This window comes from Ceratina calcarata, unplaced genomic scaffold, assembly GCF_001652005.2.
Source record: "Ceratina calcarata isolate Rehan_Ccalc_2016 unplaced genomic scaffold, ASM165200v1 scaffold428.2, whole genome shotgun sequence".
NCBI lineage: Eukaryota > Metazoa > Arthropoda > Insecta > Hymenoptera > Apidae > Ceratina > Ceratina calcarata.
Window position 1 is genome coordinate 353,061 of NW_017166501.1, and position 16,047 is coordinate 369,107.

Consider the following 16,047-nt stretch of genomic DNA (forward strand, 5'->3'; position numbering starts at 1 on the left):
CAGTTGTACGCGCAACGAAAATAGTCCGCGAGTATCAAGCACAACAATAATAGATTCCACGCAATTGGAAGTATCGTTAGCTCATAGAAGTAGCACTGACATTCGTGATTCATCTTTTTTTGCTAGCGGTAATTCTCTGCTCGTAACCGGCTAGTCATCTTAAGGATGTATCGGGTATACACTCAATCCCAAAAGTTTATGCACTTTAGAAACACATTTTTTAAAAAGAAATCAGACGTCGGAAGAACAATGCTAATAATAAACAACAACAAAAAATTTCGATTTTTCCGAGATTTTTCCAAGGGGTACCCCTTCAATTTCTTCCAAATTTTCCTTTTTCGTCAATAATTCCCGAACGGATGGACGTAGGGGGGCATGTATAGAACTATTTTGTAGGGGACGACAAGATCTACAATTTCTGTATAAAAGTTCTTCGCTAGCATCAATATTTAACGAGTTATTGATGAAAAACGAAAAAACAGTTTTTTGCAAATTACTCGGAAACTATTGACACTGGCGACAAACTTTTACATGGAAATTGTAGATCTCGTCGTCCTCTACAAAATGGTCCTATACGTGTTCCCCTGCGTCCATCCGTTCGGGAATTATTGACGAAAAAGGAAAATTTGGAAGAAATTGAAGGGGTACCCCTTGGAAAAATCTCGGAAAAATCGAAATTTTTTGTTGTTGTTTATTAGCATTGTTCTTCCGACGTCTGATTTCTTTTTAAAAAATGTGTTTCTAAAGTGCATAAACTTTTGGGATTGACTGTATAGCCAATACATCCTTAATTTCGCACATTTCAGTTGCCGTGGAAAACTCTTAAAAACGTGATCGAATACTATTACATGTGGAAGACGACCGACAGATACGTACAACAAAAGAGGGTGAAGGCTGTAGAAGCCGAGAGCAAATTAAAACAAGTTTATATACCAAATTATAACAAAACATCTCCGCCTACAACCGCCCCTTCCGCAGCAACGATCGTACCTATTGGTAATAGTAATAACAACAGTAACGGAAAACCAACTAGTGTTCTGAACGGCAATAGCAACGGTAATATGGCCACCGATAATAGCGGAATATTGATGGTCGGTGTCAGTGGAAAACCGTGCGAGAGCTGTCAAGTAATGCAAAGCCCGCAGTGGTATGCTTGGGGACCATCGCATATGCAATGCCGTCTATGCCAATCTTGTTGGACGTACTGGAAGAAGTACGGCGGTCTCAAGGTACGTTTCTCAACGCGAACAAAGACCCGCTTATATTACGTAAGGATGACTGTATCAATACTAATTTTTAGGTTCCGTCTCGCATGGACGACGTCGATTTAGAAAGAAAACGGGGCGGCACCGGTTCGGACGAGGAGAGCAAAGGAATGGGCGGTGCGCACAGACCTCATCGATGTAGCATTCCTTCTTGTGGTAAGGAATTTAAACTCAAAGCGCACTTAAGTCGCCATTACGCCAGTGCCCATGGCGTTGATCTACGCGGAAGCGGTGCGAGCGGAGGCGGCGGTGGCGGATCGCCCAGACCTGTCATGAAGACACGGTCTGCGTTTTACTTGCGCACTTCGGCGTTGGCGCGAGCTGCACGACGTTTGTGTGCCGCACAATTACGAACACGTCACGCGGCTCGGGCGCCTCACCAACCCGTGAACGCGGCGCCGTTGCGACACCTGTGTGCTTCGCCTCAATTGACATCGAAAACCCCGGCGGAGTTACGCATCTTGGCACGCGCCGTGCGACCTCGACCTCGTCCTCGCGTGACCGACATAGCTACGCGTTTGGGCGATCACCCTTCCCCACGGCAACCAGGAGATTGGGACTGGTTGGCTCTGACGGCACCGGCACAACGGAAACAGCCAGACCGCGTTTCATTTCCCAGACCTCCGAAAGCGCCAGGTACTTCGATCTCTGTGTACCAAAGTTCATACGATAGTACGATATGTTCAACATTCTCATTCTTACAGACGGTAGCCTTTTATACGAGAGAGTACCGAACAAGCCCGAGGTAGACAGGCTGACGGTAACACCACCGCAACCGCAACCTGCTATGCAAGCCCAGCAAACGATACTGAAGCGCGCAAGACCTCCATTCGACGAGATCAATGGATCAGATGGTAAGCTACAGAATCATGTAATTATCGACCTATCTATGTCTATCTTCTAAATTCTATTATTGAATGTGGTCTTTTATTTTACTGGCTTCTACTCGGACGCGGATTGGGATGAAGGTAAAATAATTCAGTGGCTATGAATCTAAATAAAAATCAGAATTATTTTATTGAACAGATTAAAAATCTTTCCGAAACGGAATATCATCGGTTCAATAGCTTCATACTAACCTTTATGTGTTAGCCACTTTCGTTCGGTTGAATGTTATATAAACATTCAGTACTCTCGACAGGTATCGCCCTAAGTGCAGGGCTCCCTGGCGGACCACCTGCAAAAAGGGCTCACCATTCTCAGCAGTTGCATCCCAAGCACACATTGGAGCATGCAGCGGCGCCCGCTGTTCTTCCTCTGGCACCGCCTCTCAACGGAAGAGCTGCACACCCTCACTCTCTGCCACACGGTGCACCGCTGTCCAGAAGTAACGCTCGCAAACAAGTGATTTCATGGATGGACGCACCTGATGACGTTTACTTCCGCGCTTCGGATCAAACTAAGTTAGTATCAGCATTCTTCGAAACCAAGAAAATCGTACACATTTATACATACATACTATTAAAATCTGTTTGATCATTGATCCGTAGAAGACTTAGAAGAACCCTCTCGTCCGTGGAACTTCGTAGAGCGGCGCGTAAGCCGTGGCGCAGATTGCCAGCTCCTCTGCATCCTCCTCATCCGCAGAGAGCAACCCGCGGCGACGATATGGTCGTTATTCTGGATTGAATCAATCTGCAGCGGATACAATCAGTCGGATCGTCCAGTGTACGTTCGGTCGACCACAAAGTCACGCCGTTATCGCAATTTTAACGCCAGAGTCAGCACAATGAAGAATATCCCAGCTTTATGTATCGTCATTGGCAGCTCTGAAAGTTGTTGAGCCAGGAGCAATCGCTGTTTTGGAACCAGTTTCCCCGATAATCTCCGGAGACAGGAAAATTTCGCCGAAAAGTGAAACGAAGGCCTCGCTTAACTGAATTTGCAATGTTGCGCTGACGTCGTTGGTCGTGTGCACTTGATAGGAGATACGGACGAGACGAACTCTGGAACGAAAATTCATCGAATCTTAATAAGGGGGGTAAAAAAAGAAAACGGAAATCAAGTCATTCACCGTGAATCATGATTTTCTATTCGTATTAATTAGTTATTGTTGTTATTAATAATAATTATTAATAATTGAATGTACATATACATCATACCACACATTCATACATGCATAACCAAGCAAAACGCAAGTGTCCATCGAGTGCTGGACACATGTTTTACATTGGTTAAATTGGCCCATACCAATACGCATTAGCTCATGAAGAATGTGTTACGGTCGTAATGTTTAGCGCGTAACAGAGAGACAACGTATGAGAGTAATGGAGAGATAGTGAGCGAGAGTGGGAGAGAAAGGGCAAGAACGTAAGTGAGAAAGAAAGAAAGGATGCTCATTGTGAATATTTTTATTAAATTTTCAAGTTTGATGACTTCCGTCGCAACAATTAATAAATAAACATAAGCATAAGTGGAATAGTACACTAGTCCTTTTTCCAATCGTTCCAATCTCCTCTCATCGTATATTACACGTACTTATGTTTATTTAATACTATTCTTTGCACAGTATACTTTATACAACGTTTTGTATTGAATTTTTCGTATCTACTGTAAGAGTATTTTTTTTTATAAACTTTACCCCAGTAATAAATACTAACGGTTTATTCGAAATTCAATAATTCCAAGGGAACATTTCTATTCAAACAATTTGATGTAGCAACGCCGGCCACCCTTGTCATATCCCAGCCAATGTTCGTATATTGGCATACGTACGTGTTAGTCACTAACACATACGCACGTAACTATCAGGAACCTGAAGTTAGTCGATGATTCATGGAAATGAGCTGCGTGAGCTGCGTGTTGCATCTTCTTCACGTCGTTCATTATTTACCAACATGAATAAAGAATAACACAGTACTCATTATCGAACGTGGTGAATATCGTGTGGCGTAACATGATCGATCTAAATGATATTTCTACGTCAATAGGAATAAATTCTATGATGAAAGAAAGTGATTCATCCTGTTCTGTGTAGTTATCAATATGCTGATGTACGTGCGTGAATCAGACAGTGCATATTTATTTTTTCTACAGTTTAAATACACGTGAAAAACATGTCAGAGACGTTGCAAATAAATAAATGTATTCAGTCAAAATTATGGTACACGTCGTTAACTATTTGTCAGGACGATGACAGATCTTCGCAGGTTAACAACGCAGACTTCGTTGAGGCAAAGGACTTGATTGTAAGTCTAATTGATTCTCAAAGTGTAAGCCAGTCTGAATGGATAATACACACGTTATTGTGTACACTCGTGAATCGTGTAACATCATTAGACGTTGACTGTATTCGAAAAGAACAATGTTACATTCAAATGAAACAATCTCTGCAGCTATGCAGAAACTTGTCGACGAATTTACAAGAGAAATTGTTAATGATATACAGAGGTGGTACAGAGCAGACCACTTTAGACTTATTTCGAACGATACAGGATGAATACCTTACGTTCTTGAAGCAAAACGTTTACGACAATCCAATTGTCACCTGTTGGATTCACAATGAATTGTTGTCAACTTGCAGCAATATACTAGACGATACTGTCTCTCAGCTACAGGATTTTTATCCATCTTTAATAAAAGAGTTGTTAGAGTTCAAATTGTCTAAACAGAAGTTGATCGGTGACAATTCTTTCGAACGCGTGCTACTACTCCTTATATCTAAAATGAACACTTTCAAGTGTGACGAGACGACATGGTGCACCAGGCTTTTTCCTATGATACTGAAAGCAAGTGATACTCAGGATCTTCAGCTTGCATTATACTCGAGAACGGATGAACTTCTATTCAAGAAATGGTGTGCCTTTCTCAATGAAGTCTATATGAATTGTAGACCTATCAATAATTTAAGCGATGCATTGAAAATTCAGAAGGTGTTGTTTCACTTCACACCTGCTTCTGTTACTATCAATAATAATAGACTTGTAGAAAGAGTAAATAGCATTAAGTCACATTGGGTAATAGACATATTAAATATCTGTTATACATTAATGATAAACAGCAAGTACAACGATGTTTCACGAACACTATCTTGTCCATTGTTAAAACCGCTTTGGCCAGTTTTGTTACTGAAACTTTTAAACGAATGTTCACAATGGGAAGATGATTTGCCCGATGCCTGGAAACATTACGATCTTCTGTATAATTCAATCGAATTTTTGATACCCAAATGCACCAATGATTTATCGCAAGACTCTGTACTTAATCAACTGCAAGATGTGATTAGAAAAAATTTGAAGATACTAAAATACATTCTGGATTCTGGAAAGGAGAATGAAGAGAAACCTGTTGCTGAGTCTCACAGAAGAATCTCCATAAAATGGATATTCGACTTACTGCAACATTTCGATACTCTTTTGGTGTTGAAAATGACAACAAATATACATGAGCAAGAGCATAAGAGGATAAAGAACTTGTTGGAAGACCTTCGTGAGCCGGAAAACATTTTCAACGCGTACTGCAGCGTGTTATATGCTTTGAAAGCTATCTTGTTATGCGACAATTACGACACAAATAAATCTACCATAAAAGAGTATTTTTCATATATGAACCATCTCGTAAAATCGTTGCAGCCGCCCGATTTGCGCGTTCGAGTAATAGAAAATATATTTTATTTGATGTTTCTACGAGACGAACACTTTGACCACGTACCCAAAAGTAATGATAACAGCGATATAGACACTTCTTACGAACAATTAAAGTTCGACGATAAATGCAACGCGAAAAAACATTTATCAGGCTTCATCTGCAACAAGTATGCTGTGCGAGATGTATTACATCACTTGCGTGATATTGTATCAGCAACGAGGATGGAATACGTGGGGATGAAAAATGAGAATGGAGATACAGAAGAAATAGATCGAATCGATTCTGCAATAACAGATGCTAAATGGAGATTGGAGCTTTATACAAATCCGTATTTCACAGAGTATGCTAGTCAACCCGTTAAAGATAGAAGTAAAACCTTTCGAACGAAGAAGCTTGTTACCAATAATTCCAAAGAGAGCGTACTTTCTCATCAGGAAAGTAGTGTTTCTGACGAGTCGAAGATTAAGTCTAACAGTAGTTCCGATTCAGAAACTATAAATAATACGAAATGGCGAAAGCATTCGAGAAATCCAGTGTTATCGGATGGAACCAAAAACGTAATTTACAAACCGTTGTTCGTAAACTTTTTATTGGCAACTAAAGAAAGCTTGATTATTCGTTGCTTATGGAAAAACGATTATACAAAGGCTCAGGAAATTCTAGAGGTAATATTTCATATATTTCTTATCGCGGATTCAAACGTCTCGTACGCCTCCTCTTCAAGCTCGGTGGGACGATACGTAAAAGGCTCTACCATTTCTTCTTTCTTGCGGGGTTCTATACTTAACACGCCGGGAGGGTTCTTCGCGTAATACTGCATCGCGAACGTGATTCGTTTTTTCGGGAAACAGAATTTGAAACGAAAGCAGCAGCAACACCATCCTATACAGGGATAGAGACTGACGATGAAATATACTTTCATCGCGATTCATGCAATTTACCTCTTTGGCACCAACAGGGAATCGCGATACACACGTAAATCAGGAACCAAACTTTTAGAGTCAACCATATCTTCTTTACTGTCTTCTTCACGACAGGCTTCTCTTTCTGCTTTTCGTAATTATACATCAAACAATCTATCGCTTTAATACCAAATTTCTTTGAGGCTGCTTCTGTACAATTTCGAAAGTCAACTAATTTCTCTAACGCCTCCTTCGGTTGCTCTTCCAGTTTGTCCTTATCAGTAAAGTTTAGAGTTTTGTTAGACTGTTCTAATTGTTCTTCGTATTCTGCTTTGAACTTGTGATAATCGTATGCTTCTTCGCCTGGTTCTATGCCATCGTCTTCCTCATCTGAAGAAACTGCCCGTTTCATATTTTTATGATCATTTGAAATTTTCTTCTTGTTCAATCTGGAAGTAAATGTCGATGAAGCTATATTTGTGTCTCTGGCTAAAATTGATTAACTAATCGTTAAGCACTTTATCCAGATCTTCCTTAAAACCAGCAACGAATGGTACATCATCTTCCACATTCGAGCTTTCCCATATTTTTGGTTTTACGTTGAAGAACATATTCGTGTTCTGTATTTTATTCATATCTTCCTGTTTGTTATAACTTTCTACGAACGAATGCAACGGCCTGTATCTGCTGTCGTCCTCTATATAAGCTTTCAAGTTCGTTAAATCACCAGGTTGTATCATTTCATTTTCACTCAGCTCGTCGTAATCTTTCGTGTCGGACGCGATCTCGAATTCTTGCTTATTTTGCAAATTGATCTGGCAGAAGAGTGGCTGATAGAAATATTGTATATTTACTCAATAAAGAAATAATAAAATGACGATACTCAACTTTATGTAGTGGCAATGCGATAACAGAAACTGTTAGCAACAGATACGTGGAAACTAATCGGAGTAACATTTAATCTTTTTTTTTTCAAGTCGTCTAATATGAAGAACACTCAACTGAATGGAGAAGTGCAATTTTCGAAAGCGTTGCACGCGTTTAGAATAAATATACCAAAACAGGTGAACACGTTGATAAGTACGAACGAGTCTCAAGAAAATTCACAATCTTCCGCGTTGGAAGTATGTTCTAACGATTAGTAATATGAACACGCTTTCGGCACTGACAAATAACTTAATGTTTTCTATTCTTACAGAACATAAGACAAGTTGTTCAGGAAGGTATACAGTCTTCCAGACAAACTGGCCAGTTCGAGACTTTCTTGGCTTCGCAAGAAGTCAATCTGCGAATGTTGTCCATGGAAACTCTTAGTAATTATGAAATATTAACGATATGCGCGTTGGATATGGCTCTGACTGTCAGCCAGATTTATACGGTCTCCCTGAATCTCTGCGAGGTTGCGATGAAGTATTTGAAATTGTATAAAACATTTGACAACACGGAATACGTGCATTTTTTTCACAAGTTTTATCAACTGTTATACGAAAAGAAGGACGAGGCATCCGTAGAGGATATACTCTGTGACGCAAAAGTTTCATTATCTGCGAAGGAATACAAAGAGAAAGAGAACTTTTGGACTGATATTGTGATTAGACATGAAGAATTCAAAGAGTCTCAAGTTAACAAAAATACGATTAATAATATATTGAAGGACAGGAATCATTTGCCTGGTTTAAAGATATTATCCAAGATAGCTACGATCCCCCGTGGTACCAAGAAGTACATGCAAAATTTATCGTCTCACTTACAACTTTTGCACGTGATCATTCCTACGGAACACGCATTGTTCACTGTTTCTGATTTATTGAAAGTCCCGTTGCATTATTACATTGGTCACCAGATATTCGAGCTTGAAACCGAGCCGCATAGTCTCGAACCGATAGCGCACGATTTGCAAATCAATTTAGCGTACAGTATCCTCACGAACGCTTGTCCTGTACTTCCTTACGAAGAGAATGCAAGATTCGATACTATTAGCAGAGATATCGGATGTATTGTTTTAAATAAATCATCGAATATATCGGTACGTATGAAACGTTTCAAATATAATGCTGCAATAAACTGGAATTAAATATGCATTTCTTTATAGGATCTGAATTACAAAATTCAAGGGCCAAACCAATGCGTTTCAGAGATCCTGACTGAACTCTTACAAGTTCTACACAATTTGAATTTGAATCAATCATGTTTGACTCGTGAGACATGTAAAATTCTGTCGGAGCATGCCGACGTTCGAAACGTTTTGAGCAAGACAGCTCGTCTTGTGAGCTTGGATCTAAGCGTATTGTCTATGGGCGACGAAACGTTAACGTTCCTCGTGAATACATGGAATCTGATGTTCCTACACGCTGCATTAACAGTCTGGGCGAACGATCCTCCCTTTAATGAGTTGCAGCACTCGATATCGTTAAAGTCGATCGGTTATTTAATTGGCGATTTGGGTTTGGTAACGTTGACCACGCTCAGATCGAAATTGTTGGGCGATATTATATCAAATGATCAATTTTTTATCGAAGTCGAGGAGCTCAATGAACCAGCGTGGCAGGATCTAGATATTACCCACGATCCACGAGTAATTTTTCTGATGGCCAACGAATACAGTGGAACACCTTATATAAAAATCTGTAATACTGATTCGTTGAACGAAGATTTAGCTAACGCTTTTCGCGAGTATCTGGATCATTACTTGGCAAAGCGAGAAGAGAATATAATTCAGTTACCGAAAATCGTAGAACGGTATCAGAATTTTATTTCTCAGAACTTTGAGTCCGATCCTGGTAATAATAGTAACAGTACTTATTCAATAAATGAATACGTCGAGTTGGACGAATCCACGACCATCGAATACGTTCCGCTGTCCTACTCGTACAGCATAATATTGAAATATCAAAAACAGTCTAATACGCATCATCAAAAGCAAGTGAATGAATACAAAACTGACTGGAAAATTGATAACATAAGACCGAGCTTGTTGCAGTATTTGGTAGGCCAGTGTTGGGTCGTCTCTTATCTCCTACGGAGAATACAGAACGAGAACGTTCCCGATTTATCTAATCTGAAGCGCACCGCGTGCCTCGAAAATCTCGTAACATCACCCTGGGTGAAAGAATTGAAATCGTTGTTCGAAAACAATCAAACTCTTGCCGCTATCCTCGAGACAATACCGATGCCCAGGCTGTGGTCTCACTTTGAACTGATTGCGAGAAACGCTGAATGGGAACCCTGTTTGAAATTAATAAACGCTCTGCCAAGTCGTGTGGCTTTGAGCACCGAAGTACAATGTTTCAAAGATAAAGTTCTCGGGCAAATAGTCACGAACAAGGACACGGAGTTAAACACGGAAATACTACAGTACTTGTATCAAATCAAAGATGTGTACACGTTGAGTGAAACGGTATTATACAATATTAACAAGTGGCACGTGAATATTTGTAAAAATGTTCTACTTCATCTGGTGCATCACGTGGACAATTACAAACTACCCATGCATTGCGTGCTGAAATTGATGGAGATCTTGAGAAGAGTCCTGATCTTTAATAAAATGCTTCCTTACTACATAATCAAAGCGAACGAAACCTGGTACGACATCGTTTACTGCACGGGGAAGGTTGATCCTCTACAGATTGTTAAATCGTTAATGAATGCAGATCAATTCGAACTGTGTTTGGAGTGGATGGAGTGCCAAGCGTTCTCTTTAGAGATACACCCTTTCATAACGGAGGAGTTCTTGATTGGCCTCTTGAAAAACGAATCTCAAAATTTCAACCAAACTTCAAAGTTCTTCCAGGCGCTACCTTTTGATCAGTCGATTAAGCTTTGTAAAGTCGTGCTGAACAAATTAGAATCCATCGACTCACTGAGATATATTTGTAATTACTTATTGCAGTACTGTAAAGCAACGGAGACAGTAAAATATAGAAGAACGTTATTAGGAATTGAAATATTGAGTATGCTGGACGCTCGGGAGAGATCATTGTATATACATCTGATAAAAGAACCTTTACTGATGTTGGAACAACTGTTGATGAATTGCAAATTCGAGAATATTCAGAGGATATTGAGTGCGATCGAGAACAAATTGGATCAAGCAGATATTTCACGGACCAGCTTCGACAAGATCATAAGATTCTATGCCCAGAAATCTTTAGATATCCGCGTGTCTTTACAGTGCGACGCTATTGAAAGCAAGTCTCTGAAGAATATTCAACAATCTGCATCAGAAACTGAAAATACCGAGTTCGTTATGCCTTTATTCGTTCCTACTAAAGAAGAGTGGGTACCGAACGATAAAGCGAAAAAATGCAGTTGCTGCAAAAATGTGATATTCTCGATGTTTAATAGAAGACACCACTGCCGCAGATGTGGTCGCATTATCTGCGCGACTTGTTCTCAACACCGCATGCAAGTATCCGGTTACCCGCCCTCGGTGCTCGTACGCGTGTGCGACGATTGCAAACGACAGACGATATTACAAGTGCAAACTTCCCAAGGGACACCGTCCACTTCCACGTTCGATTACTGGCGATTAACCAAAGATCACGAGCACAACAAAACTATCCGAGAAGAATTCTCGTTCGAATACGCTCCTAACATTTCTTTATGTCTAGCCATTCTTAACTTACATTCCGAGCACAAATCGTACGCAAGCTTCTTATTAGATTGCTGTGACGAGATGAGACGTCTTCTGCACCCCGTCGCCGGTGGGAAAGTAAATCCCGAAGTGGATCACGCTGTGATCATTAAAATGATACGTTCCCTACTAGTAGCTGCTAAAGTGAAATGTGCCAAGCTTGGACTCAACACTGGACTATCACATTGCGATAGTTCTCTCTCCCAAGTTGATCTCATCACCACTCTTATTCAGTCTGACTGCGTACACTTGATACCTTCCGACAAAGAACTGGACGAGAAAAACCATACCTTGAGGAAACTGAGAGATCGTCTAATTGAGAAGGAACAGTGGACTCTCGCTTTAGATATGAGCACTAAGGCAGGGCTTGATACTCAGGGCGTTTGGACGACTTGGGGCAAGGCATGCTTGAAGGTGGGATATTTTGATCAAGCACGAGACAAGTTCTTCCATTGTCTCGACAAGGTTCAATACGATTCTTTCGACGATTGGGTGATTCTGTCGTATCCGAGAGAATCGGAAACCTCGAGCAAGAAAGAGACCGAAAGACTGAATAAAATTGAAGAGGAGAAACTGAAGAGATCGGAGTATTCGAAAAATCGTCCGCTGAAAAATCCACCGGTTCTTACGGAGATCTTACAGATCTTAGATAATCTGGGCGTGTACAAACAATACGCGCACTATCAATACTCCAGCACCGCGCAAGATTTATTCAACACATTCGGAAGCTTTATCGCGAACAGGAAACAATTCTTCGCTAAAATTTATTACGAAGAAAGCCTTTACTATCTGTTAACTTACGGGAGTTACGCTTCGATTTTAGAATTCTTTTTGAAGCACGAAGAATTCAACAAATGCCTAGCGTTCACTTTGGAAAATAATTTAGAACCGGAGTTATTTTTTAATGAGATTTATCTATACTGCTTGAGAAACGGGAACGTTGAAAAGCTTCACGAAGCGATGTCGGACAAAGACCCAAGCTTGTTCGTTTGGAAAAAGTATCTGATACATGTCTGTCATAGCTTGGAAAAACGGCAATACCTAAACATCTTGTACCACTTGCAACTGTTCATGAAAGACTCCGTGCGAGCTGCGATGACATGCGTTCGTTTCTATATCAACGAAGCGAGTAACTACACGGATCTGAAAGCTAAAGCGAACTTTCTGCTCGACGCGCAGAAGCATTTGGAGTCGGAGCTGCAAATCGAAACTTTGAATCGTAAGAGGAAGAAGAGCACAAGTTCTATGCACGGCAGTCAAGGGATTTTTACGATGGAAATGGAACCCTCGGAAATAGACAAACATATAAATACCATTTCCAGGCAAATGGAGATTGCCAAGTTTCTGGCAAGTTGCGAGAAAGAGGGCAGAACTCCTATTCAGTATCTGAGACTGTTTCCAGGAAAGGATTCTAAAACTTCGATCACGGAAGTGCCCACGTTATTTGGGAATCAACAGCAAAAGATCGATCTGGCTGTTTTAACTATTCTTTGCGGGTGCAACATCGAAGAGGGATTTGGAATAGCGTTCAGGATTATGCAAGGTCTTATGATCGTATTCGAGTGTTTACAGCCACGTTTACTTTTCCATCGAAGTAATAATATTATTTTCAGATTATTATCTACCGCAGCAAAAAGTGTATTCGTTAGCCGGACACGTATTGACGATGAAAAACGATGTTCCAGCGATACAACAATTGATCAAATGTTGTCAGACATCGGGCATTCCAAATTCGTATATAATATCGGATTACGTGATAACGCATTGCGTAAAACTATTAATGAGTCGTCTGAACAATCAAGACGAAGCAGTACTAAAAAATGATATTTATGGTCTTGTCAGACTGATAACTGATGTAGAACTTAAGGTAAGATCAAACATTGTTGGACTTAGCTTGTCCCTTTGACATCAATATAATCATTCAACTTTTTTTACCAGATAAATGCATATATCGAGTGTAAACAATTAAAAGCAGCGTACTTATTAGCTGTGAAAGATTCGAGGACACAAGATATAAAAAAGATTTTAAAGGAATCTGACAGACTAGGTCAAAACGCTATCGAAGCAATATGTATAAAATGGCTTGAACAGCAATCAAAGAAATAATGTATATACATATAAATTATGTCTATTAATAAGTGATACAAAGACAGAAGCTTGCAACACGTTTGTATAAATGTTCCTAAAATGATATGTGAAAAGAGCATTTATATTTTTTATGATTTTTATAGCCTTAAACTTGAACGAAATGTGAATTTTGTAATTTATGATATAAACAGTAATACAGTCCCACAATGTAAGAATACGATAATAAACCTCGAAATGTTTATTATACTCAGATATGTATTTAATAATAAATAACCCCTGGCTTACTTGCCAAACCTCTTGACAAGCACAAAGTATCATACATTCTCGAGTGATTACTCTCTTCGCTTGGTTAAAAAGAATGGTGGAATGTACATTCAACTTATAAATCCTACGCGGTCTAAAGTATTACAAAAAAGTATCTAAACTATTCGAATATCATCCTAAATTCCATTGTTACATTTTCTCAAATTTTATAAAGATTAAAATACTAGGCCTGCTATGTTTTTCATTGAACACTTCCCGACTGACAATAAAAATGAAGTGATTATTTATACCTTTCCTTCTTCGCCTATCAAGGCCGAGATTTTCTCATCGTATTTCTTAGCAAAAGCAGGATCAGAATTCTTGATTGATAAAAGCAAGGAATCTTTCTCCTGCTGAGACCAATTGTGACTCCATTCCCTAAACAACTTCACACGACATTGAAACAGACTCGGAGGTCTGTCGGACTCATTTGAATGTCCTAAGCTTTCCATTTTGGATAGCAGTCCATTGACAAGACCTGAAGGGCCACACTGCTCCAGAAGCACGTCCAGAAAGTCGCTTCTTTGCATTTCGGACCATTCTTGGAACCATTCTATCACATACCGTTGTTGGGCCTCATTCGAGAGCATGGCAGACATGTTCTATCTTAATTAAAATTGACCATTGTTAATTAAATCAGATCAAAACGATGTTGAATTAATAAGACGACAGTATAATTACCACGTATTTTTTCACTATGTCTTGATCTCGAAATGTTTTTGACCATCACAACTTTTCATTTAGGAACACGCATGACATTGTGACGATACATTATAGAATAATAATCACGTAATATCCCGATTATATGCAAATTTTTCTCATGTAAATTATTAGTCGGCCAGTTTAGATTTCTTTGGATTAACTTCGGTCTCGTCGTCGAAATCTGAATCAGTATCGGATGTTATTTGATCTAAAATTGATAGAAGACCGTTTAGCTTTCACAAGTTTCGAACCGAAATAACGTCTACTCTTTTTAATAACATTTATTATGTACTTTCTGATTTCGCGGAGCTATTCTGCCTTTCCACGAGACTAGTTAAAAAATCGTTGATTTCAACTTGCGTATCTTTCAGACAAGAAATTAAGCCACTCAAATTATTCGCACTCGACGTTATGCAGTTATTATTTTCGTAAATACATTTGTCAGCCTCGTTAATTTTCACGCGTACACTCATTTTTACGTAGCCTTTATTTGTAATAAATACCGCGTAGAACAATAATTTTTGTAAACACGAAACATTGATTGAAGGAAAGTTCACAACTTCCTTCTACCATGGCAGCTGAAAGTGCGCTGAAGTTTTAGCGGGACTAAATGTTATACCGCTAAATTCTCTGCAACGTTTTCGAGGAGATCGACGCGATAAATTAATTGCCGTATAAAGAAATATAACGTTTCATCTTGAGATCGTTAATAAAAAGATTAGAAAGTCTACATGTAGATCCCCCTTAATCATACGGTAGTTCGCATGGTTCGCATCTGAATCTCCCATCATCGCGGTTGTCATTCGGTGAAACCTCGAAATGATCGAACACTGACACAGCTAACGTGTTATTGAACAAATTTTAAAGACATATGTTGGAATTACCAAAATGGTTTTACTGGAAAATGACGCGGTAATTCACTCTGAACGTGTACTCCCAATTACGACGGTTTTATGTTAACTTTCGTTTCAGTTTTTAGTGGAGCTAACACGACTTTTCGACAAATCTCGACTGTCTGGCTCAGTAGTGCTTACTATTAAAAGGTGTAAGTACTCCGCTACTGCAATTTTCCTAAATAACCGAGACCTGGAATGTTAACTTCTTGCATTCTGTTCTTAGTTAACGGACATAACAAGCCAATACCAAGGGAAGGTAAACCTCCCTTACCAGCACCAAGCGAATTCTTGTGTTTAATCAGAGCTACTTTGAGAACCAAAAAGATTTCGACTATCGTATGGATCATTTCATTCATTACAATATCTTATTCTAATTGCGAAGAGTACATATGTAACTAATGGGAACGCTTTGTATAGGTTCATTCGAAGGATGTGAATAAGTTCCAGCAAGCTTATTGGAACTTGTTGAAGTCGAACATTAATGGACTTAAGAAACTAAAAAAAGTGAAGTCTGCAAAGCCTAAGATTCACTGACGTATTGGTTGTTGAACATATTATATATGTTATTCTATTGAAACTTTTGTATAATGTAAAGCACGTATTTTCTCTAATAATGTGATACTGCCTAATGAATAAATTACATTTTATGTAAAATATGCGAATGTATTACT

The 16,047-nt window shown here is 39.4% G+C and overlaps 5 protein-coding genes across 9 annotated transcripts in view; 3 read left to right on the forward strand and 2 right to left on the reverse strand.

Moving 5' to 3' along the window:
- MTA1-like (metastasis associated 1-like) overlaps window positions 1-3,640 on the forward strand; it is an 11,057-nt gene extending 7,417 nt beyond the window's left edge. For 2 of the 4 annotated variants that reach the window (XM_018027535.2, XM_018027537.2), the window contains 6 exons: window positions 807-1,229; window positions 1,301-1,901; window positions 1,970-2,119; window positions 2,204-2,233; window positions 2,407-2,668; window positions 2,756-3,640. In XM_018027535.2, coding sequence (XP_017883024.1) covers window positions 807-1,229; window positions 1,301-1,901; window positions 1,970-2,119; window positions 2,204-2,233; window positions 2,407-2,668; window positions 2,756-2,894 — 1,605 coding nt within the window. In that variant the 3' untranslated portion in view covers window positions 2,895-3,640. Of the gene's footprint in view, window positions 1-806; window positions 1,230-1,300; window positions 1,902-1,969; window positions 2,120-2,203; window positions 2,367-2,406; window positions 2,669-2,755 lie in introns of those variants that run through there. The other 2 variants (XM_018027536.2, XM_026815055.1) reach the window with 2 other exon arrangements.
- A 102-nt stretch (window positions 3,641-3,742) lies between these two features.
- Window positions 3,743-13,727, forward strand: Sptz (zinc finger FYVE-type containing 26 spastizin). The gene is made up of 6 exons (XM_018027534.2): window positions 3,743-6,517; window positions 7,732-7,878; window positions 7,953-8,780; window positions 8,847-12,930; window positions 13,001-13,254; window positions 13,326-13,727. The coding sequence occupies exons 1-6, from the start codon at window positions 4,322-4,324 to the stop codon at window positions 13,491-13,493; spliced, it is 7,677 nt and encodes a 2,558-aa protein (XP_017883023.1). The 5' UTR covers window positions 3,743-4,321; the 3' UTR covers window positions 13,494-13,727.
- LOC108626720 (uncharacterized) lies at window positions 6,425-7,192 on the reverse strand. The gene is made up of 2 exons (XM_026815068.1): window positions 6,794-7,192; window positions 6,425-6,734 (listed from the first exon to the last, which is right to left on the reverse strand). The coding sequence occupies exons 1-2, from the start codon at window positions 7,164-7,166 to the stop codon at window positions 6,526-6,528; spliced, it is 582 nt and encodes a 193-aa protein (XP_026670869.1). The 5' UTR covers window positions 7,167-7,192; the 3' UTR covers window positions 6,425-6,525.
- LOC108626722 (uncharacterized) lies at window positions 7,079-15,178 on the reverse strand. 2 transcript variants are annotated; one of them, XM_026815067.1, is made up of 5 exons: window positions 14,773-15,178; window positions 14,460-14,688; window positions 14,030-14,380; window positions 7,273-7,569; window positions 7,079-7,203 (listed from the first exon to the last, which is right to left on the reverse strand). In XM_026815067.1, the coding sequence occupies exons 3-5, from the start codon at window positions 14,375-14,377 to the stop codon at window positions 7,177-7,179; spliced, it is 672 nt and encodes a 223-aa protein (XP_026670868.1). In that variant the 5' UTR covers window positions 14,378-14,380; window positions 14,460-14,688; window positions 14,773-15,178; the 3' UTR covers window positions 7,079-7,176. The 2 variants fall into 2 exon arrangements, with proteins under 2 accessions (XP_026670868.1, XP_017883039.2); XM_018027550.2 differs by having other exon boundaries at window positions 14,030-14,384; window positions 14,773-15,175.
- Window positions 15,179-15,207: 29 nt separating this feature from the next.
- On the forward strand, window positions 15,208-16,042 carry Srp14 (signal recognition particle 14). The gene is made up of 4 exons (XM_018027549.2): window positions 15,208-15,392; window positions 15,453-15,525; window positions 15,600-15,712; window positions 15,794-16,042. Exons 1-4 carry the CDS (start codon window positions 15,369-15,371, stop codon window positions 15,908-15,910), a joined length of 327 nt encoding a protein of 108 aa, XP_017883038.1. The 5' UTR covers window positions 15,208-15,368; the 3' UTR covers window positions 15,911-16,042.
- The last annotated feature ends 5 nt before the right edge of the window (window positions 16,043-16,047 follow it).

What these genes read in the sequence shown, in the direction of transcription:
- LOC108626720 (XM_026815068.1), bottom strand. Translation starts at nt 7,166, where the DNA reads ATGAAACGGGCAGTTTCTTCAGATGAGGAAGACGATGGCATAGAACCA. An exon ending in TCCCTGTTGGTGCCAAAGAG is followed by an intron (nt 6,735 to 6,793) that starts GTAAATTGCATG and finishes ATCCCTGTATAG; the next exon opens with GATGGTGTTGCTGCTGCTTT.
- LOC108626722 (XM_026815067.1), bottom strand. Translation starts at nt 14,377, where the DNA reads ATGTCTGCCATGCTCTCGAATGAGGCCCAACAACGGTATGTGATAGAA. An exon ending in TGATAGGCGAAGAAGGAAAG is followed by an intron (nt 7,570 to 14,029) that starts GTATAAATAATC and finishes CTCTTCTGCCAG; the next exon opens with ATCAATTTGCAAAATAAGCA. An exon ending in TTAAGGAAGATCTGGATAAA is followed by an intron (nt 7,204 to 7,272) that starts GTGCTTAACGAT and finishes ATTTACTTCCAG; the next exon opens with ATTGAACAAGAAGAAAATTT.
- Srp14 (XM_018027549.2), top strand. Translation starts at nt 15,369, where the DNA reads ATGGTTTTACTGGAAAATGACGCG. An exon ending in TTTTACTGGAAAATGACGCG is followed by an intron (nt 15,393 to 15,452) that starts GTAATTCACTCT and finishes CTTTCGTTTCAG; the next exon opens with TTTTTAGTGGAGCTAACACG. An exon ending in CCAAAAAGATTTCGACTATC is followed by an intron (nt 15,713 to 15,793) that starts GTATGGATCATT and finishes CGCTTTGTATAG; the next exon opens with GTTCATTCGAAGGATGTGAA.
- Sptz (XM_018027534.2), top strand. Translation starts at nt 4,322, where the DNA reads ATGTCAGAGACGTTGCAAATAAATAAATGTATTCAGTCAAAATTATGG. An exon ending in CACAATCTTCCGCGTTGGAA is followed by an intron (nt 7,879 to 7,952) that starts GTATGTTCTAAC and finishes CTATTCTTACAG; the next exon opens with AACATAAGACAAGTTGTTCA. An exon ending in TAACTGATGTAGAACTTAAG is followed by an intron (nt 13,255 to 13,325) that starts GTAAGATCAAAC and finishes TTTTTTTACCAG; the next exon opens with ATAAATGCATATATCGAGTG.